Source organism: Rhinoderma darwinii, chromosome 3 (assembly GCF_050947455.1).
Source record: "Rhinoderma darwinii isolate aRhiDar2 chromosome 3, aRhiDar2.hap1, whole genome shotgun sequence".
Classification (NCBI taxonomy): Eukaryota; Metazoa; Chordata; class Amphibia; order Anura; family Rhinodermatidae; genus Rhinoderma; species Rhinoderma darwinii.
The window spans coordinates 331,153,010-331,176,528 of NC_134689.1; the positions used below are offsets into that span (position 1 = coordinate 331,153,010).

Here is a 23,519-nt window from a genome sequence, read left to right on the forward strand (position 1 = left end):
CAAAATAAAACAAATGTGGTCGCTGTGATTTTCACAGCGACCACATGTTCAGGGACCATCAGATTGGTCCCTGATACTCTGCCCAGTGCCCAGAGCTGTTGGTAACAGCGAGGGCACAGGGCTGTGTGCACGCGATCGCGTGCACACTGTTTTCTATGCAGAAATGCATGTGATCGCTGTGATTGGTTGTCACAGCGATCACATGTTCAGGGGCCAAAAAATTGACCCCTGACATTCTGCCCAGTGCCCATGGCTGTTAGCAACAGCCAGGGCATAGAGCTGTGTGCACGCGATCGCGCGTGCACAGTCTCTGAAGTGCGGCCGTATATATATACTATACGCCGGACTTTAGAGACCCTGACCGCTGGCCGTATATTTACGGCCAGCGGTCGGGAACCTGTTAAGTTGTCAAACTCTAAGGCCTCATGCACACAAACTTATTTTTGTCTTCCCGTAAATACGGGTCCTTGGTCACACGTATTCGACCCATATTGCACCAGTATTTACGGACCCGTGCCCGTAAATGCGGGTCCGGTGTCACCAGTATTCCACCCGTATTTATGGGCGCGTTTGCGCTGCAAAATTGCACTGCAGTAATCGGCAGCCCCTTCTCTCTCTCAGTGCAGGATAGAGAGAAGGGACAGCCTTTTCCGTAATAAAAGTAAAAGAAATTCATAGTTACCCGGCCGTTGTCTTGATGACGCGTCCTTCTTTCGACATCCAGCCCGACCTCCCTGGATGACGCGGCAGTCCATGTGACCGCTGCAGCCTGTGACTGGCTGCAGCGGTCACATGGGCTGAGACATCCCAGGAGGCCGGACTGGAGGAAGAAGCAGGGAGTTCTGGGTAAGTATGAACTTTTTTTTTTATTTTTTTATTTTTTTTTACAAGTTGATCTATATTGTGATCGGTAGTTTCTGTCCAGGGTGCTGAACCAGTTACTGCCGATCGTTTAACTCTTTCAGCACCCTGGACAGTGACTATTTACTCACGTCGCCTAGCAACGCTCCCATAATTACGGGTGCACACACGTAGTCACCCGTAATTACGAGAGCCCCGTAGACTTCTATGGGCCTGCCCGTGCCGTAATTACGGCCTGAAATAGGACATGTTCTATATTTTTCAACGGCACAGGGAGGTACCCGTGGCCAGAAGAAGTCTATGGGCCCGTAAAAAGTGGCGTAATTACGGGCGTTTTTACGTTCGTGTGCATGGGGCCTAAGGCCGGGTTCCCACGTGTCAGATAAGTTGCGTAGTTTAACACAGCGTATCTGACCTAGAACCCGCAGCACATTCCTTCCAAAAAACCGCGCCACACTGGTGCAGTTTGTCTGCTGGAAAGCACCGCTAGAAAAAACCCCAAACGGTCATATTTAACCCCGGCTGTAGTCATTGCGACGCTGCAGCATTCATATGGGATGAAATGTCCCAGGAGGCCGGCCTTAAAGAACAGAAGAAAGTGTAGTTATGACAACGCCCGGGTGGTAAGTTTACGTTTTTTTTGTTTTTTTTTTGTCACATTTTCGCCACAAAAGTTGCAGCACTTGGCTGTTTGTTGCGGGTTTTGCAACCTGGAAAAATAGGGAAAAGCCGCAACAGAAAAAACAAATGCGGCATAATTTGACATGCTGTGAACTTCGCTGCATTTTCTTTCCACAGCGTGTGCCTGAGATTTTCTAACCGCACCTCAACGTCTCATTACATTCTAAGCCTCTGATATCACTTTTGTGAACTATCTTTGTCGTATGCGCTGGATAATCCCCTGACGCTAAACTTATCCATAGAGCCTTATTCATCCGGTGTGTGAAAAAAGAATAAAGGCTGTGTTTTTTTATTTTTGTCTGCTGTATAGACCAGTGTAGTAGAATACGCTATTTTATATAGAGGGATACTGTTAAAGTGTAACATGAGCTATACGTCTTTTTTAATTTTTATTTTTTATATAATGGGAGCCCATGCTGCTACAGTTGCATGCTTCGCAGCCTTCCTATACATCTGGAAATCAACCTGACATGTATACCGTAAAAAAAAAACATGTCGTCAAACGACTAAGATCTGTTCGGACATTGCGGTTGAGGTGCGGTTAAAACCTCATCCAAAAACCACATTTATCACTATTTTACCGCAACCGCATTGAAAATCACACCAAATTGCGGGAAAAGTAATGCACTTTTTTTTTTTTTTTTTTTTTTTTTTTTTTTGAGATGCACTTCAACTGTAACGTCTAAATGGACCTTAAGTCTACAGTAAAGGAGGTTTTACACTGGGCCATTACCGGGCAAATTATCGTTTATAGAACGCTCGTTGCCTATAATTTCCCTGTGTAAACAGGGCAGTGATTAGCAGATGAACGCGCAAACGCTCGTTCATCTGCTGATCGTATAGTTTTAAAAAAGTTAAATACTATCGTTGTCGGCAGCTCATCTCCCTGTGTAAACAGGGAGACGTGCTGCTGACATAATATCGTATGTGGATGAGCGATCTGAGTACTGACCGCTCGTCCCCATCCATAGCTCATTGTGACGGGAGCCAACGAGCGCCGATCAACGAGCTGTCTCATTGATGCGATTGCTGCACCTGCCAGAATCTGCCGGTTTACTTGTGCCTTAAAGAGGCTCTATCACAAGATTTTCAAACCCCTATCTCCTATTGCAGCAGATCGGCGCTGCAATGTAGATAAGAGTAACGTTTTGTTTTTTTCAAAAACGAGCATTTTTGGCCAAGTTATGACCATTTTTATATTTATGCAAATGAGCCTCATGTCCAACTGGGTGTGTATTGTGTATGTACATCTGGGGGTGTTTACTTGTTTTACTAGCTGGGCGTTGTGAATGGAAGTGTATGATGCTGACGAATCGGCATCATCCACTTCTCTTCGTTACCACCCAGCTTCTGGCAGTGCACAGACACACAGCGTGTCCTCGCGAGATCACGCTGTGACGTCACTCACTTCCTCCCACAGGAACTTCATCGCGTCGGATGAGCGAGGACACGCTGTGTGTCTGTGAACTGCCAGAAGCTGGGTGGTAATGATGAGAAGTGGATGATGCTGATTCGTCAGCATCATACACTTCTATTCACAACGCCCAGCTAGTAAAACAAGTAAAAACGCCCAGATGTATACACGCCCACTTGGACATAACTTTAAACACGCCCAGTTGTACTTAACCCCTTCAAGACACAGCCTGTTTTGGCCTTCAGGACACAGCCAATTTTTTCAAATCTGACATGTTTCACTTTATGTGGTAATAACTCCGGAATGCTTTTACCTATCCAAGCGATTCTGAGATTGTTTTCTCGTGACACATTGGACTTTATGTTACTGCCAAAATTTGCTCGATACATTAAAGAGGCTCTGTCACCATATTTTGCAACCCCTATCTGCTATTGCAGCAGATAGGCGCTGCAATGTAGATTACAGTAACGTTTTTATTTTTAAAAACGACCATTTTTGGCCAAGTTATGACCATTTTTGTAGTTATGCAAATGAGGCTTGCAAAAGTCCAAGTGGGTGTGTTTAAAAGTAAAAGTCCAAGTGGGCGTGTATTATGTGCGTACATCGGGGCGTTTTTACTACTTTTACTAGCTGGGCGTTCTGATGAGAAGTATCATCCACTTCTCTTCAGAACGCCCAGCTTCTGCCAGATCACGCTGTGACGTCACTCACAGGTCCTGCATCGTGTCAGACGAGCGAGGACACATCGGCACCAGAGGCTACAGTTGATTCTGCAGCAGCATCAGCGTTTGCAGGTAAGTAGCTACATCGACTTACCTGCTGACACCCACTGCTGATGACGCCGGCTCAGCTTCTGAGCCGGAAGCTGAGCCGGCGCCATCTTGCCGATGGTACCGGAAGCCTCCTGGGCCCCGCCGACGACGGGGCATATGAGGATTCCGTTGCTGGTGGACCGGGAGGTAAGCATTAGCCCTCCGATCGCCTTTGCAGCCACCGGCAACCCAGCGATCACGTCGCTGGGGTGCCGATGGCTATAAACTCCTCACATGCTGCGATCTCTATTGAACGCAGCATGTGAGGGGTTAATCGGTCGGATCGGAGGCTAGCGGTCCTGGCCGATACCTCAGGGTGCCAGCTGTAACATACAGCTGTCACCCGGCGGTGATGTCGCTGGCTCAGCTCCTGAGCCAGCTTCATCTCCATGACGTACAGTTACGTGGAGATGCGGGAAAAGGCCATCTCCCATGACATAACTGTACGTGAAATTGCGGGAAGGGGTTAAAGGCTCATTTGCATAAATATAAAAATGGCCAAAAATGCTTGTTTTTGAAAAAAAAAACGTTACTATTCTCTACATTGCAGCACCGATCTGCTGCAATAGGAGGTAGGGGTTTGAAAATCTGGTGACAGAGCCTCTTTAACTTGGCCACTTGTTTAATCAATGAGATGGATCTTGTTAAGAGCTTTTTCAGTTGCACAATCTGTAAATGACAACATAGCAAGGTTTTTTCATGGGCTAGGCAACAATGACCCTCCCCTGGCAGCGAGGATCGACCTGATGAAAAAGTCACAGATTCTTCTGAAGCGCCGCCTTTTCACGTCGGCAGTTCAGAAGAACTTTTCCCGCATCGTGGTGCTGCTGAAGCCCGGGCTGTTAGTAACAGCCTCGGGCTTCAGGGCAACGATCGGAGACCACTAGCAGTGGTCTCCGATCATATTTAACCCCTCAGATGCGGCGCTCAATAGCGAGCACCGCATCTGCGGGATTTTAGAGGGAGGGGGCTCCCTCTCTCATCCCACTGGCATCACCGCGTGGGTTGCTGATGGATTCTATGCCAGCCTGGGGGCCTAACAAAGGCCCCCAGGTCTGCCTTTAGTAATTGCATGTTAGACAATGCCAGAGGCATGACCTAACAGGAGCCTGTCAGTTTTACACTGACCGTCAATAATACACTGCAATACAGAAGTATTGCAGTGTATTATAATAGCGATCAAAAGTTTGCACAGTAAAGTCCCCCAGTGGGACAAGAAAAAAAAAGCTAACGTTTGAAATAAATGTCCCAAGTAAAAAAATAAAAATAAACCCCCCCCACTTTTTCCCCTTACAAAATACTTCATTATGAAAAAAAGTAAAAAGTTACTCCTATTTAAAATCGCCGCGTCCGTAACGAACCCAACTATAAAATGATGACATTATTTAAAGCGCACGGTGAACGCCGTAAAAAATATAATAAAAAAAACCACGCCAGATTTGCTGTTTTCTGTTCATCATGCCTTCAAAAGAATTTGATAAAAAGTGATCAAACCGTCGCATCTACTCCAAAATGGTACCAATAAAAACTACAAGTCGTCCTGCAAAAAAAAAGCCCTCATACAACTGCATCGGTCAAAAAAATAAAAAAGATATGGCGACACAAAAGCAAATAATTTTGAAAAAAATGTGTTTTTACTGTGTAAAAGTAGGAAAACATAAACAAATCCATATAAATTTGGTATCGCCGCAATCGAAACGACCCGCTGAATAAAGTTGTTTATACCACACAGTAAACGGCGTAAAATCAATATGCAAAAAAAATTATTAAGTAAATCAATAAATTATATGTACCCCCAAAATGGTGCTATAATAAAATACAACTTGTCCTGCAAAAAAAAAAAAGTCCTTATACAGCTAGGTCGACGCAAAAATAAAAGTTATAGCTCTTGGAATGTGACGATGGAAACTTAAAAAATTGCTCGGTCATTAAGGTTTAAAATACCTTCGGTATTAAGGGGTTAAGTGAACTTAAATTAAAATAGCAGCCGATAGTCCTGTAAGTTTGATTAATTTGAACCTCTGGGAGTCCCAGTTTCGCAGCCGTCATACGTGTTTGCGGCCTTATTGAAATTTCTGCCCATCCGTCCCCACAACTCAGATGGCCACATAATGCAGATGCCTATTCTTGAATGATCATCTTGCCAGTTGATCTAAACTGAGGGAAGATGTGTAGGGGATATGATGATTTTATGAGATAGCAATGCCCTCTGAAAATGAAATTTTAGACCCTTTCCTATACGAGGGGGGGGGGGGCAGCTTCATTATTGGACTGTTGTAGATGGGATAAGCGAGCAATAAAATAAATAAATGGAGCTGGTGGCTGGAGATGCCCTCTAAGGAGGCTCTGGTTAGGATTAATAATGGTATGACAACAAAGCCTCGCCGTCTGTAGAATGATTGATGAATGTTCCAAACCGCTCCCCTCCCCCTCCAAACGTTACTATTCAAGTCCTAGATCACATCTCAAAAAATTTTGAGGAAAAATTCCGTGTTTTTCCTCCTTATAATTTGCCTTTGCAATAGTGAGTGTATAAAATGTGGCACATCTGCAAAGTGAAATGTGGATGCTTCAGTTTGCAATGTAAATGTATTTATTACGCACCTACTTTGATAAAGGTAAGGCTTTTTTATTTTTTCTAAAATGTAATCTTCTAAAAACTGTGAACAGTAGCCAGAGCATGGAGATAGAAAATGCTCTGTTTTATCCCCCCTCCCCCCTGTGGGATCTCTCGGCTATTCCCATTTTAGTCTGGAGCCCTTTTTATTAAATCATAACCGCCCTCCCAATTGTAGCTGTTCAGTGGGTGTTAGTCCGGAGAGATCTGTGCAGCTTCCTAGTATCCCAGCACCCGTATAGCTGAAGATGTCATCTAATGCAGTTTACTCTGTAGCAGGAGAGATAGGACCATGTGTGGCATCAGTCCCTAGTCCACAATTAATTTTTCCAGGGCAATCCTGAGTTTCTTCCTGCTTGTTTCTAGATGGACTGTTTTTTTTGGAGGCTGATCTCAAGTCTCCTCGACATATTTTATTTCAGACAATTCTTTTTCCATCTAATCCCCACCTCCCCTTCCCTTGCTCTCACTCCCCTCCCCCTCTTTCTACTTCCCCTCCCCCATATCATTTTTTTCCTCCCTTCCCCCCCTCTGTCTGCCCCTCTCCCTCCCCCCTCTCTTTCCTTCCTTCCTTCTCTGTTATACTTGTTGGAAGTAAGTACTTGGGAAAGCCTGGCTTTAGTATAGGACACAGCTATAAGATCTGTTACTGTAATTATCACCACAGCAGACCGATTGTACCAGCCTCACCCAAAGTAACCAGTGAGGGTGCAGGTTTTTGCTTCTCCAATTCAAATTAGAGAAATAAAGATGGGATTCTGATGGTTTATGGGAAACACTTTATTTGTTTTATACATGATGCGGCCGCTACATGTGCATCCTAATGACTAGAAGAAAATTTAGGGTGAGGATCCATTAAAAAAACACAAGTAAATCCCTACTTTTTGGTTATTGGTAATCTTCATATTTGTAAAATATAAGGATTTGTATATTCATGTGTGATTTCCTATTTTAAGGAGATATTCTTAAAGAGGCTCTGTCACCACATTATGTACAATATAGGCCACTTATAATGTGATCGCCGCTGTAATGTAGATTACAGCAGTGTTTTTTATTTAGAAAAACAATTATTTTTGACGGAGTTATGACCTATATTAGCTTTATGCTAATGACTTTCTTAATGGACAACTGGGCGTGTTTTACTATGACAAAGTGGGCGTTGTACAGAGGAGTGTATGACGCTGACCAATCCGCGTCATACACTTCTCTCCATTCATTTACACTGCAGATAGTTCGTTCGTAGAGCTAAATCTGGCGCCATTTTCATGTGGATCGGAAGCCCCTGCCGGATAGTAAGATGACTACTTCCGGCCATATGTTCAACGAAGCGAAGGCGCAAGGAGTGTAGACAAGCGGAGGCGGCGGCAGCAGGTAATTTATGTTAGTGTATGTGATGTGTTATGTTTGTGTGATACGGTCTGCTGAGCCCTGTAGCTAATCCTCCTACACTGTGCAGTCGCTCAGAAAATGGCGGCACACAGTGTAGGAGGTTTGAAGACCTTCAAACCCCTCCTTCTCCTGGCACTAGCCAGAAGAAGGGCGGGGGGATCGTGTGAGGACACTAGAGGAGTGTGTCCACCCCAAATTTGCAGCATAAAGCAATGAGGTTGCTTTACCACAGTGACCATTCTGCAATTTTGGGAACTGCTCCCTCTAGTGACCAGCACATGGAAATTTTATAAATTAGAATCTAATTTATAATTCCTGACTTGTAAAAAAAATTAAAACAATGTGTAATCGCTCAAATACTAATTGTTTAACGTAAAAAAATTCTAGCGACACATTCCCTTTAAATGTTACAATTGATCCAACCTTTGTAGGTTTAGCATTTTTGCATTTCTTTATACGTTGTCTTATCTCTGACCTGCACACACTGGGTTAGGAGCTATGTGATGATAAAGCAACTATTCTTCTGGCCGTGCACGTCTTATCTACAGTCACTCCGATGTGGCTGGTAGGCAGGTGGTGACCCTCATGCATAGATACTTTGGTTCGATCAATAAATGGCAAAGATGCCTATACCAACCAAATGGATGCCAGCTGGCTTATGATAGGTCTCTATGTGCACCTCTTATTAGAACCAAAGCGTATCTATGTTTATAGCAAGTACTGCTTTGTGTGTCGTTCTCTATAATAACATTACAATGACTAGCAAGTAGGAGCAGTTCTCATAAGAGAGCAGGAGGGAAAATGTATGCTCCTATAGTGTCCTGCAGAATAGAGGTGCTGTTTATGTTAACGCTGCCTGCATCCTGTTTACAGAGCCCGCAGGGAAGTGGCGTGGTATTTGGTTTCCCTGCCTCTGCCCTGATCTGTTACCAGAATCGCACCCACTTGTGCAACAAGCGACTTCATTAATATTCTCATAATGCTATATCCCATAACCGCTCACTCAATATGCCATTCTTTATTAAGATGATGGTTTAACCCCTTCCTGCTGCACCCATTTGTCTTGTTTTCATTGTATTTTTACACTTCGCCTTCTTCCCAAAATCAAATTATTATTTTTTTGTTGTTGTTGCAGGACGAGTTGTAGTTTATAATTGTACCATATGATGTACTGAGAAACCTTTTAAAACATTTATTTTGTGGGGTGAAATGAAGAGAAATAAACCAAACTTATATATTTTTTTTTGTGTTATGGCATTCACCGTGCAGTAAAAATGTTAACATTATTATGCGGGTCAATACGATTTATATTGGTTTTAGTTTTACAAAATGAACCCCTTCCCGCTGCAGCCACTGTTGACCTCCCTGACAGAGCCTCATTTGTCCAATCCGACGTATAACTTTACCTATCCAAGCGATTCTAAGATTCGTTTTCTCGTGACACATTGGACTTTTTGAGTGGGAAAATTTGGTCGAAAAACACCAAAACGTGGGCTCTGTTCACAACTGCGTTGGGGGTCCCGTTCTGACATTCCGTCGCAGCGGGACCATGAGCAGACACAAACTGACACCGACGGAAACCAGTTTGTGTGTGGGTCCTCTTCTGACGGAAAGCTCAGATGGAACGTTAGAACGGGTCCCCAACGCAGATGTGAACAGAGCCTTAGTGAAAACTTGGAAAAACTTACTTTTTTCTACAATTAAATGTATCTGCCTGTAGGACAAATAGTTATGTCAAATGTTAACTAGTAACTATTGTGTGAAATATGTTGGCATCGTTTTTCAAACTTACATTTTTCTAGGACATTGCATGGCTTTGAAGGGCCTATATATTAGAAACCCCCATAAATCACATTTTAAAAACGGCACCCCTCAAAGTACTCAAAACAGCATTTAGAACGTTTCTTAACCCTTTAGGCGTTTCACAGGAATAAAAGCAAAGTGAAGGTGAATCTTAAAAATGTTTTTTTTTTTTTCTGTAACACAGTAGGTTTTACCAGAGAAACGCAACTCCATATTTATTACCCTGATTCTGAAGTTTTTAGTAATATCTCATGTGTGGCCCTAGTGTGCTACTTGACTGCAACACAGGCCTTCTTGTGGGTTTTTGGGCCTTTTTGTTAGAATACATTTTAGGCACCATGTCGGGTTTAAAGAATTCTTGTGGTGCCAAAACAAAGACACCATTTTGGAAACTACACCCCCCCTAATTAATTCACATAGGGGTGCACTGAGCATCCATAAATCAACTTACGGAAATACCCCGTATGTGGTCATAAACTGCTGTTTGGACACACAACCGTGTTCAGAAGCGAGGGAGCGCTATTTGGCTTTTGGAGCTCAGATTTTGCTGGATTGGTTTATGGGTGACTTGTCACATTTGCAGAGCCCCTGAGGTACCAGTACAGTGGGAACCCCTAAAAAGTGACTCGCTTTGGGAAACTACACCCTTTGAGGAATTGAGCATTTTGACCCCACAAATTATTTTATTTTTTTTTCTAAATTTAGTTTTGGCTCAATATTAAATTTCACAAAGGAGAAAAAGCATCCCAACATTTATAAAGCATTTTCTCTCAAGTACACAAATATCCCATATGTGGTCATAAACTGCGGTTTAGGGCTCAGAAGGGAAGGCGTGCCATTTGACTTTTGGAATGTAGATTTTGCTAGATTGTTTGTTTTTTTGGGCACCATGTCACATTTGCTGAGCCCCTGTAGTAGTACAGTGGAAACACCCCAAAAGTGACTTCATTTGGGAAATTATACCCCTTGAGGAATTCATCTCGGGGTGTAGTGAGAATTTTGACCCCCAAAGGTTTTTTGCTGAATTAAGCTGTGAATATTTTAAATTCTTTTTTCCAATACGATGTAGTTTTAGATAGTTTTTCATTCTCATAAGGAATAAAGAAGAAAGCACCCCAACAATTGTAAAGCAATGTCTGCCGAGTATGGTAATACCCCATATGTGGTTATAAACTGCTGTTTGGATATGTGAGAGGATTCAGAACAATTGGAGTGCTATTTGACTTCTGGAGGGTAGATTTTGCAGTAAGGGTATGTTCACACGTTTAGCAAAAGACGTCTGAAAATACGGAGCGGTTTTCAGAGAAAACAGCCTCTGGTTTTCAGGCATTTTTGAAGCTGAAAATGAAGCTTCTTTTTATAAGGCTGGGTTCACACTGAGTTTTTTGCAAGAGGAAAATCTGCCTCAAAATTCCGTTTTGGAATTTTGAGGCAGATTTTTCTCTGCCTGCACACCGATTTTCGCTGCGTTTTTTTTTTTTTTTTTGCAGCGTTTTTCGCCCGTGGCCATTGAGTGCCGCGGGCATAAAACTCTGTCAAATACACTTTCTCTGCCTCCCATTGAAGTCAATGGGAGGTCGGAGGCGTAAACGCCCGAAGATAGGGCATGTCCCTTTGTCACGCAAGCATATTTTTCCGCTCGCGAGGAAAAAAACACCTCCGCCTCTCATTGAAATCAATAAGAGGCATTTTGGGCCGTCTTTTGGCGCGTTTTGCGGCGCGGTTTCCGTGTCACAAAACCCTGCAAAAAACTCTGTGCACTCCACCTAACGTGGAGATTTTTTTTAGGCTTCTTTTCAGGCGTTTTTCATAGTGTTCAATGGAAAATCCGCTCCAAAAAACGTCTCAAGAAGTGACATGCTACTTGTTTTTACGCTCCGTTTTTTAACATCGCGGTGGAAAATACGCCCCGTATGAACGAAATGCTGTTTTTCCCATTGTTTTTAATGGGCAGATGTTTGTAGACATTTTCAAGCGCCTGAAAGCACTGCGTGTGAACATACCCTCATGGTTGCCGGACAACATGTCTCATTTGCAAAACCCCTGATGTACCCCAAAAAGGGACTCCATTTTAGAAACTACACCCCTAAAGGCATTTATCAAGGAGTTGATGAGAACCTATACTGATATAGACCCTAGACAAACGTCAGAAATTAGGCGTCCGCACATATCAGAACAACAATATTGAATACCTATAAATTATATTTATAGGTATTCATCATCATTTATCAAGGAGTGTAGTGAGCTTTTAGACCTACACAGTGGTTTTTCAGAAATTAATACGCAGCGGATGGTGAAAATTGCAATTTTTCCACTGATATGCGGTTTTACCACACAATGTTATGCCCGGCTTGTACCACTAGAGAATTTTACCCCATAAATTGATTAAGCGGGTTCAACCGGTTATGGCAATGCCATAAATGTGAACGTAAACTGCTGTTTGGCCACACTGGTCTTAGAAGGGAAGGAGCGCCATTTGGAGCGTGGATTTTGCTTCGTAATTTTGTTTTGGAGCTTTACTAGTATTTCAGTTTATAATGTGGGGGCATATGTAATCTGTGCGGAGGGCATTATAAGAGGGTCTAATAATGTGGTAAAAAATAGAATTATCCATAGATGTGTGGCACGCTGTGAAGCAATTCGTTATGCACAGGCTAAACGGTGTCCTATTTTTATACCCCTTTTGTAACACTGCAACACATTGTTATGTTTTTTCATCACCGCATTTCTAGTTCCATAACACACATATATATATATATATATATATATATATATATATATATATATATATATATATATAAATTTTTTATTTTTTTTGGTAGATGGAGTGGTGTAAGGGCTTGTCTTTTGGGCGACAAGGTGTGATTTTATTGGTACTAGTTTGGGACTCGTGACTTTTTGATCACTTTTTTTTTTTTTTTTTAATTCCCTTTTTTTTAGAGCTAATATGTGAACTAAAAACGGCAAACAATTTTTGGGAATTTTTTTTACGGCGTACACCATGCAGGATAAATTACATACGTTTTTAGAGTTTGGGTCATTACGGACGCAGCTATACCATTTATGTCATATAGTTTTGTTGTGTTGTTTTTTTTCCAATATTAAAATACTTATGGGGAAGAGGCAATTTCAGGTTTAACGTGAAACTCCCCAGCCCCCCCCCCCCCCTTATACCACTAGGGGATTTTTAAGGCCTGCAATAGTGATCACTATACTAATACATTTGACTACCTATGTGGTGCAATGTATTAGAGCTGTCAGTGTGACATTGTCAGTAAGGACCCATTAGGACCTACCAGAGGCGGGTACTAACAGGCTTCCGCAATTCCGGATGGAAAATACGCAGCAATTCCGCTACGTATGGACAAGCCCTTTTGATGGGCTCCAAAGATTGCTGGGAATATGAGGGGATTGTCTCAATCTGCCACCTTTACTCCCTACACTGCTAGTACTACAGTAGCTAGCAGCATAGAGAGCGTGCACTAATGAAGCAGAGCGGCTTGATTGACATTGAGCGGCATCAAATGTTAGGAAGTGCCTGAGGAGCCAAAGCCACGTACAAATCTAGCCACTTTCCTGAGCCACAAGTGGTTTTCGAAACTAGTTTTGGCTGCAAAAGAAGAACTTTTTAACCTCCCCCCAAATATTTAGATTTAGTATATGCTTTTTTGCTGTTGGGTTTTGTGCTGTTTTCTTTTCATGACACTAACTGGTTTCTCCTGTCTCTGTTGTAGCAAATGGTTATGAGCCTTCGTGTTTCTGAGCTGCAAGTATTACTAGGATACGCAGGACGCAACAAGCACGGTCGTAAACACGAACTCTTGACCAAAGCCCTGCACTTGTTAAAGGCCGGCTGCAGTCCAGCTGTACAAATGAAAATCAAGGAGCTGTATCGACGGAGGTTTCCACTAAAAATTCTCACACCTGCAGACTTTTCTTTACCCAGTGTGCACTCCAGCACCATGCCAGCCAACCTGTCTCCATCCTCCATTCCTCAGCTTTCATATGACAGTCACCCTGCTTCCTCCCCACTACTTCCAGTCTCTCTTCTTGGAGCCAAACATGAACTGGATCACCCACACCTCACTTCCAGCCTCCACCCTGTCCATCCAGACATCAAACTGCAGAAGCTACCCTTTTACGACCTGCTGGATGAACTCATAAAACCCACGAGTTTAGGTGAGTGTGTGTTTGATCTAATAAGTCGCATAACTAGTTGTTTGTCTTCCAATTAATATTGAGCTGGTAACTGTCATGGCAGGGCTCCTGTCATGAGAGAGAGGATTTTTATTTGCTAGATACTCATAAAGGGTAAACTTAGGGGGCGCTGAGAGTTAGTGTACACAGTGTCTCTTTACCAGCAAAAATGGATTCTTGGCCGGTGCGGTTTAAGAGGGAGCCTGTCAGCGGCTCTTGGCCAGTCAGAATTTGTTTATTGCTACCAATTTCATGTTTATAATTTCATTTATTTATTTTTGTGTGGTTACTATTTTGTCACCTTTAATATGATGTATTTCTATTTAGGAATTCTTTGTCAACAGTTTTAGGCTTTATCATAAGTCTGACTCTTATTTGAGAAATTAAATTGAGAAATTCTGAGAATACCATAATTGTTGCTGATGTGTAATTTCCACCTACCTACATGTTTCTACTAATCGACTATATTTTTTTAAACTTTGTATTTTTTTTGGATTCTGTGTCCTAAGCATTCCTGTTCATAGACTTGTATGGGTATACTTTGGGTTGTATGTAGAACTACTCATGCACTTAAGGCCATATTCAAATGGCACATTTTTGGGTCAGTCTTATGGCTGCAATGCAAGGACCTCCTACGGTTTTACTGAATCCGTTTTGGATCAAAATCGGATCCTATGGTCTTGTTCAGTAGAAATGTGGGATGTCGTAGTATTGCAGCAGTAATACGGATGCCAAAATGAGCCTGTGTTAGGTCAAGTTGCTTTCAGTTAGGGTTCAATGAGCACATCTGTTGTCAGAACGACAGAAAAATCAAGCTTTTTTTTTCTAGGTTCCTATGACTGTTGGAGGAAGATGCAGACTGTTTCATCCCAATCCAGGTGTCGGGATGTGACTCTGCATTGCTGTACAGAGCATACTTAAAAACTACTGATCAGGTCTGAGTAGCCCTAGGTCTTTCTTGCAAAGCATTCCCCCCTTCACTTCTGCCATTTCCAAGTATTTTTTTTATATTTTTTCTCCCCTCTGGCCATAATATACAGGACTCTTGAGATGTACGGTGGATTTCCTATGTTTGACTTTTGAATGCAGAAATTGACACCCAACTCTTCCTGAGCAGCAAATCTGCCTAGTAATGTAATGACATTTCCTTGGCCCATATTGTTACTTGGTCTTCGTTCACCTCTGCGCTGCACTATTTTTGTCTGGTAGAATGGCAAACAACGTAAAACTGATGGAACCCATTTAAAATCAGTGGGTCCCGTCGGGCGCCGATTGTGTCAGTCATGCAACCGGTCTGTTGTTTCTAGTGTTTGTGTTGCTCTGCTCCTGTGACGGAGCAGAACAATGGAAACGCAGATCTGAACAAGGCCTTTATCTGGACAGATTTTCTAGTTGGAACGCTAGTAAGAAGGGTAATAACCCAAAGCATAAGTGGCTTACAGTCATAACAAAGTTATAATAAAACATTTTTCTATAAAATACGTATACTTTTTTTTTTTACATTTATTTATTTTTTAATTTTTATTTAACTTTAGATGTAAGCTTTTACAATTCCTGGTTTGAGAGTGACTGACTAGTGGCCCTGAATAGGACCTTTCAGCTCTCTTAACATGATTGATTTTTTTTTTATTCCCCATCATATAATACTGTAGCAGCTTTTTTATTAGTACTCTTCATTGTCCCTCCTCTGTTCCTCCTGGAAATGTGTGGATACATTTACAACTATGTTTGTCCCTCCCCCTTGTCATTGGGGCATGTCCCTACATGCTTTGACGCTGTCAAATCCGTGCTGACCGTGTCAGATGGATGCCTCCATTCCCCTTGTCAAGAGGGTGTATCCCTATAGTCTGTTAACTTATTCATATATTTCCAGGAGGAATAACAGAGCAATGGCACAAATCAGAGTTCTAATAAGATACTCCAGAATTATTTAAAATAAGAAATGCAGACATGTCAGGAGAGCTGACAGATCATCTTTAGTTTGCCAATGCATGGGTAATGCAAATAGGTGTTGATTGTTATTGATTGGAAGTGCGTTTTGGTATTTTTCCTGCCATCTTAAAGCCTTCCTGTCATTGGATAATGGCACTTTAACCCCTTCCTCCCCCAAACACGTACAGTAACATGATGAAATCTGGTGTCTTAACGCCTTTTCACGTTACTGTACGTGATGGAGATGAAGCTAGCTCAGGCGCTGAGCCCGCACCATCATCGCCGGGTGATGGCTGTATGTTACAGCTGGCACCCTGAGGTATCGGCCAGGAACGGAGCTAGCATCCGATCCGGCCGATTAATCCCTCATGCTGCGTTCAATAGAGATCGCAGCATGTGAGGAGTTTTTAGCCACCGACACCCCAGCAACGGCTGGGTTGCCGGTGGCTGCAAAGGCGATCGGAGGCCTAATACTTCCCGGTCTGCTAGCAACGGAAGCATCCTATGCCCCGCTCGGCGGCGGGGCCTAAAAGGCTTCCGGTACCATCGGCAAGATGGTGCCAGCTCAGCTTCTGGCTCAGAAGCTGAGCCGGCGTCATCAGCAGTGTGTCCGCTGTATGTTACAGCGGGCACCCCGATCTATCGCCAAGAACCGGAGCTAGCTCCAATTCCTGGCTTTAACCCCTTCGATGCAGCAATCCATTGCGATCGCTGCATCCTAGTCGTTTGTAGCAAATCGGCAGCCTGCCATGAGATGGCAAGGCTGGCGACTGCTACTATGGCAACAGGAGCCCTAACAATGGCCTTCTGTCTGCCATTACGGAAGCTGATTAGGCCCCGCCCAGAGGCGGAGCCTGGTGGGCTTGCTGTCCGTGAACAACTGACAGTTCCAATACATTGCACTACATAGGTAGTGCAATGTATTAGAACATCAAACAAACAGTTGGACCTTCAAGTCCCCTAGTGGGACAAAAAAGTGTAGAAAAAGTAAAAATAAAAGTTGTTAAACATACAATAAAAGTTTTCAAGTAATAAAACACAATCTCTCCCTTTTTCCCCTTATCAAGTCATTTATTATTGAAAAAAAATAATAAACAATACATATTTGTTATCGCTGCGACCGTAACTACCTAAACTATAAAAATATGTTCTTTATCCAGCGCAGTGAATGCCGTAAAAAAGCAAACTAAAAAACACTTCCATAATTGCTGTATTTTTGGTCACTTTGTCTTCCAAAAATTGAAATAAAAAGTGATCAAAAAGTCGCATGTATCCAAAAATGGTGCCTATAAAATCTGTAACTCGTCTCGCAAAAAACAAGCCCTCCTACAACTCCATCGACGAAAAAATTAAAGTTATGGCTCTCACAACATGGCGACAGAAAAAAATACATTCTCTTTCCAAAAGTAATTTTATTGTGCAAAAAGTTATTAAAAAAAAGTTCTATAAATTGGGTATCGCCGGAATCGTACTGGCCCGCAGAATAAATGCAACATGTAGTTTATAATGCATGGTGAACGCTGTATAAAAAAACTATGGCAGAATTGCTGTTTTTTTTTTTGTCACCTTGCCTCATAAAAAAAGGCTAACAAGTGATCAAAAAGTCGCATGTACCCCAATATTGGTACCAATAAATACTACAGCTCGTCCCGCAAAAAAACAGCCCTCAATCCACTACGTCTATGAAAAAATAAGTTAAGGCTCCAATAAGCCAGGAAATAAAAATATCCAGTTGTGCAGCCCGAGGGGAACATTTCTTCTGTTTCAAAAGGAGATGTATCAAGGCACTAAAATAAGGGAACCAGGAAGGGGAGGGCCCAAACATATCTGCTAGAAGCGAGGGCGCCCGAATTATACCAGGACAACACTTTCCCAGCAAAATTCCCCAAACTGCAAAGGTGCGGAGTGTGGACCAAAAGGGGGATAAGAAAGGACATTTATCAGTGCGACATCGGCCTGTGCAGAAAGGATCGATCACAGCATAACACACATCTATGGATTATTTGTTTTTTGTTTTTTTTTTTTTACCTTATTATACCACCTGACTATGCTCCTGATGTACTCTGCCCAGCTCACATATGCCCCACACTATAAACGGAAACACCAGTGATACTCCAAACAAAACTATTACCAAGCAAATTCCACGCTCCAAAAGCCAAATGGCGCTCCCACCCATCGGAGCACTACAGTGTGCCCAAACAGCTGTTTACTTCCACATATATGGCATCACCACACCCGGGAGAACCCTTTCAACAATTTTTGGGTGTGCCCCCCCCAGTGGCACAAGCAGGGCACGACATATTTGCCATTGAATTGGCATATCTAGGGAAAAATTTTAATTAGCACCTTCCGCAACGCAATCATTTATGGAAAAGACACGTGGGGTGAAAATGCTCACTACACCCCTTAATAAATGCCTTGAGGGGTGCAGTTTCCAAAGTGGTCACTTGTCAGGGGTTTATTTTATTTCACATCAAAGCCTCTGCAATTGTGAACCAATACTTTATAGGTCGTCAAATTAGGCCTCAATTTTACATGGTACTCTTTCACTCCTGAGTCCTGTCGAATGTCCAGGCAAAAGATTAGTGTCACACGTAGGGTGTTTCTAAAACAGGGAAACATCGCATTCTAATTAGAGAGCTGTCTTGTTATGGTGGCACCACATATTGGCGTGTCTAAGGAAAAATTCCCATTTTCACTCTCCCACATAGTGTCCACACGAATTTCTGCAAAACACCAGTGGGGTTAACATGCTCACTACACCCCTAGGTGAATACCTTGAGGGTATTGTTTCTAAAATGGCGCCACTTCTGGGGGGTTTCCACTAGTTTGGTCTCACAGGGACTTTGCAAATGCGACATAGCGACCAGAAACCAAATGCAGCAGAATCTGTACTCCAAAAGCAAATGGCGCTCCTTCCCTTCTGAGCCCTGCCGTGTACCCAAACAGCAGTTTATGACCATATATGTGGTATTGCCGTACACAGGAGAAGTTGCTTTACAAATGTTGGTTCTTTTTTTCCTTTATTTGTTGAGAAAATGAAAAATTTTGAGCTGAAGCTACGTCTTACTGAAGAATTTATTTATTTTTCACTGCCCAATTCGAATAAAATCTATGAAACACCTGTGGGGTCAAAATTCTCACTACACCCCTAGATGGATTCCTCAAGGGTGTAGTTTCCTAAATGGAGTCACTTTTGAGGCGTTTTGACTGTTTTGGTCCCTCAGGTGCTTTTGTAAATGTGACATGGCCTCCAAACCATTCCTGCTAAATTTGAGCTCCAAAAGCCAAATGGCGCTCTTTCCCTTCTAAGCTCCGCCGTGTGTCCAAACAGCCGTTTATGGCCACATATGGGGTATTGGTTTACTCGGTAGAAATTGATTTACAAATGTTGCTGTTCTTTTTCTCCTTTTAGTCCTTGTGGAAATTAGAAATAAATAGCTAAACCTACATTTTCTTTGAAAGAATGTAGATTTTCATTTTCGCGGCCTACTTCCAATAATTTCTGCAATAAACCTGTGGGATCAAAATGCTCACTATACCCCTAGATAATTTCCTTGAGGGGTGTAGTTTCTCAAATGGGGTCACTTTTGGTGGATTTCCACTGTTTTGGCATCGAAAGAGCCCTTCAAACCTGACATGGTGCCTAAAATATATTCTAACAAAAAGGAGGCCCCAAAATCCACTAGGTGCTCCTTTGCTTCTGGGGCCGGTGCTTCAGTCCATTAGCAATATAGGGCCACATGTGGGATATTTCTAAAAACTGCAGACTCTGGTCAATAAATATTGAGTTGCATTTCTCTGGTAAAACTTTGTGTTACAATAAAAATAGATTAAAAATGAATTTCTGCAGGAAAAAAAAAATGAAATTGTAAAATTTCACCTCTAGGTTGCTTTAATTTCTTGGAAACGTTTAAAGGGTTAAGGAACTTTCTAAATGCTGTCTTGAATACTTTGAGGGGCGAAGATTTTAAAATGGGGTGACTTTTTGGCGGTTTCTAATATATAAGGCCCTAAAAGCCGCTTCACAACTGAACTGGCCCCTGTAAAAATAGCCTTTGGAAATTTTCTTGAGAAATTGCTGCTAAAGTTCAAAGCCTTGTAACGTCCTAGAAAAAAAATAAAAGGACGTTCAAAAAACGATGCCGATCTAAAGTAGACATATGGGGGATATTAATTAGCAACTATTTTGTGTGGTATAACGGCCTGTCTTACAAGCAGATACATGTAAATTTAGAAAAATGCTAATTTTTGCCATTTTTCACAAAATGTTGGTGTGTTTCACTAATAAATATTGAATTTATCGACCAAATTTTTCCACTATCATAAAGTCAAATAAGTCACGAGAAAACAATCTCCGAATCGCTTTGATAGGTAAAAGCAATCTCAAGTCATTACCACATAAAGTGACACCTGTCAGATTTGAAAAAAATGGGTCTGGTCCTGAAGGCCAAAATGAGCTTGCTCCTCAAGGGGTTAAACATCTCAACATATGCCCATAAAGCGTTAAACTAGCAGTTTGTATACAACTCCCAGATCTGTGGTTTCTGAAAGGGGAGGGGGGGGGGGCTTCGAATATACTGTGCCTGGCATGTTTGGAAGGAGCATTTTGAGCGGTTGTCTGTCACCCAAGTAGGATATACAGCCCCCACAAGCTTTGGTTCTGGGAGCTGTATGGGACTCGCTAGATTAACCTTATGGGCAGATTAAAGTTTGCCTCTGTTTAAAGTGCTGCTGTCTCTTGCTATAGGTGCTTTAAGGAAGCCCAAAAGAAATTCCTGCCAGTGCAAACACGGTACTTTGGGTTAAGCAGAGAGAAAATAAATAATTTACACTGCTGAGGGCCTTGCTCTGAATTGGACCAGGGTATAGAATTTGTATGTACTCTTCGTGGTTATAACTCCCCCCCCCCCCCCCCCTCTGGGTTCTTGGGGTTCTTGATGTCTTATTCTTAGGACTTCTATACTTGTGCCGTTGGTTGTGGTATTTTTTTTTTTTTTTTGTCCTTTCATAATGGTGAGAAATATAGACCTCAAATACAATCGTTTTAACGGGATCTTTTTTTCAAGGGAATCCGGCACTAAACCACCAGCATGTCGTTCTACTGCTGGGTTTTACATTTTGAAACATGAACCTCTAAAAACAGTCAGTTTTGGCATTTTGTCTTTAAAAGGAGTTCTAAATAGTGTCTGACCTATGTAAATGACCAGAAAAGTGTTTAATGATGAGTCCCATGTGCATTCTAAGTGCTTCTACAAAGCCGAGGCCAGTACACCTGGACTCATGTCAGGACTCTTTTATGGTAATTTACATACATCGCATGCTATATAATAACTTTTTAGACCAGACTAAATGGACAGATTTAAGAGGGGCATGTTTAGGACTAAACATCCGCAGTACAACTACATGCTGTAGGTTTAGTGCCCTAAAATCTAGTGACCGATTCCCTTTAACCGCTTCCCGACCACCCCACGTAGATTAACGGGCTGCAGCACTGGTCCTTGGCCAAAACCGGCTCAGTCCTGAAGAGGTTAAGGGTAAGTTCATCTTTGCAACCATTTTTGTATTGCTCCAATGCATCTATAATTATAAAGAAGGAACTTTGCAAGTAGACTTTATAAAATGTTTACAGCTTCTATATGCAGGGCTACGTGTCTCCATGGTAACAGACTACAATAATACCCTGTGTATAGTCTGACCCTAAAGTGATGTTACTCTCTCTAATATCAGTTGGTTACCAAAAGGGGGAAGATTTGTCTGCAGTATCGGGAGGTTTAAATCTGGTTTGGGCCATACAGTTGAGGTAGTGTCAATTTATAATCCCCCCCCCCCCCCTCACACACTAGGTATGCAATTGACATATACTTCAGTTTTCTAAATAATTGCTTTTGTTTTGTAGTTCTGTAAAGTGCACTTGACTACACTTTAACCTCAATGGTTGTATTGTTAAAAAATAAAATAAAAAATAAATCCAGTTTTGTAATTCCAAAATTGAAGCTAGTATTACGGCTGCACTATATAAACTATATTCTGCATGCTTGTTTTTTTTTGGTCTCACTCGCTCTTCTCCCCCTTTTCTCCTCTGGTATACGGATGTATATATCTGATGTAGGCTGAAAATGAGAAGCTGCCTAAGGCGAGGGTTAGAGCCTAAGCTGTGAGTGAATACACTGTATGCTCGTTGCTGCGGAATATATTGGAACTATATGAAGAACAATAGATAAGACGCTGGAGTGTTGGTATATGCACATACAGTATATAAACACTACACCTTCCCTTAACCCCTTCCCGACATTTGACGTACATGTACGTCATGGAAAGCATTGACTTCCCGCAAAATGCCGTACATGTACGTCAAACGTTTGGCACCGGCTCAGAGTCGGTGCCATCATCGTCGGATCTCAGCTGTATCTTACAGCTGACATCCGACTGTAACGGCGGGGACCGAAATTAGCTTCGATCCCCGCCATTAACCCCTTAAGTGCAGCGCTCAAACGCGATCGCTGCACTTAAGGTGTTTGCAGCTCATCGGAGCCACAGCAATGAAATTGCCGGGGTTCCGGTGGCTGCAATGGCAACCGGAGGCCTAATACTGGCCTCCCGGTCTGCCTAGCACCGAAGCCGGTCAAGATCCGCCCGGCGGCGGAGCCTGATCGGCTTCCGTAGCTGCCGGCAAGATGGCGCCGGGTCAGGAGCTGATCCGGCGTCATCAGCGGTGGCGGTCAGCTGTACTGTACAGCTGATATCCACCTGTAACGGCAGGAACCGGAGCTAGCTCCGATCCCTGCCATTAACCCCTTCGATGCAGCAATCGAAAGCGATTGCTGCATCGTAGCGGTTACTAGCAGATCGCCAGCCCTGACAGGCAATCGGGACTGGCGACTGCTGTTATGGCAACAGGAGACACAATGGTCTCCTGCTCTGCCATTACGGAAGCCGATTTAGGCCCCGCCGGGAGGCGAAGCCTAAACGGCTTGCTGTCAGTGAATGACTGACAGATCTAATACATTGCACTACATAGGTAGTGCAATGTATTAGAAAAAAAAATATCTGACCGTTGGACCTTCAAGTCCCCTAGTGGGACTTGAGAAAAAGTATAAAAAAAGTGTAAAAAAAAAGTGCAAAAAATAAAAGTTTGAAAACAATAAAAGTTTCAAGTAATCAAATAAAACACAATCCCCCTTTTACTCTTATCAAGTCCTTTATTATTGAAAAATAATAATAAACCATATGTATTTGGTATCGCCACGACCGTAACGACCGGAGGTATCAAAATATTATATTATTTATTGCACGCGGTGAACAGCGTAAAAAAACCCCGTAAAAAACGTTACCAGAGTTTCTGTTTTTTGGTCACTTTGCCCTACAAATATTACAATAAAAAGTGATCAAAAAGTCGCACGTATCCAAAAATGGTACCTATAAAAACTATAGCTCTTCCCGCAAAAAACAAGCCCTCATACACGTCCGTCGACAAAAAAATTAAAAAGTTATGGTTCTCACAACTTGGCGACAGAAAAAATACATTCTTTTTACAAAAGTAATTTTATTGTGCAAAAAGTTGTAAAACATAAAAAAGTGCTATAAATTAGGTATCGCCGGAATCGTACTGACCCGCAGAATAAAGTTAACATGTAATTTATAACGCATGGTGAACGCTGTATAAAAAAAACAAAAAAAGCTGTGCCAGAATTGTGTTTTTTTGTTTACCTGGCATCCCAAAAAATAGGATAAAAGGTGATCAAAAAGTCGCATGTACCCCAAAATGGTACCAATAATAACTACAGCTCGTCCCGCAACAAACCAGCCCTCA

The 23,519-nt window shown here is 42.4% G+C and overlaps 1 protein-coding gene across 3 annotated transcripts in view; it reads left to right on the forward strand.

Annotated features, from left to right (window-relative positions):
• The window catches only part of PIAS1 (protein inhibitor of activated STAT 1), a 78,382-nt gene that overhangs the window by 19,223 nt on the left and 35,640 nt on the right, over positions 1-23,519 (forward strand). For all 3 annotated transcript variants that reach the window (XM_075858338.1, XM_075858339.1, XM_075858340.1), the window contains exon 2: positions 13,312-13,756. In XM_075858338.1, the coding sequence (XP_075714453.1) occupies positions 13,312-13,756 (445 nt within the window). The remainder of the gene's footprint in view (positions 1-13,311; positions 13,757-23,519) is intronic.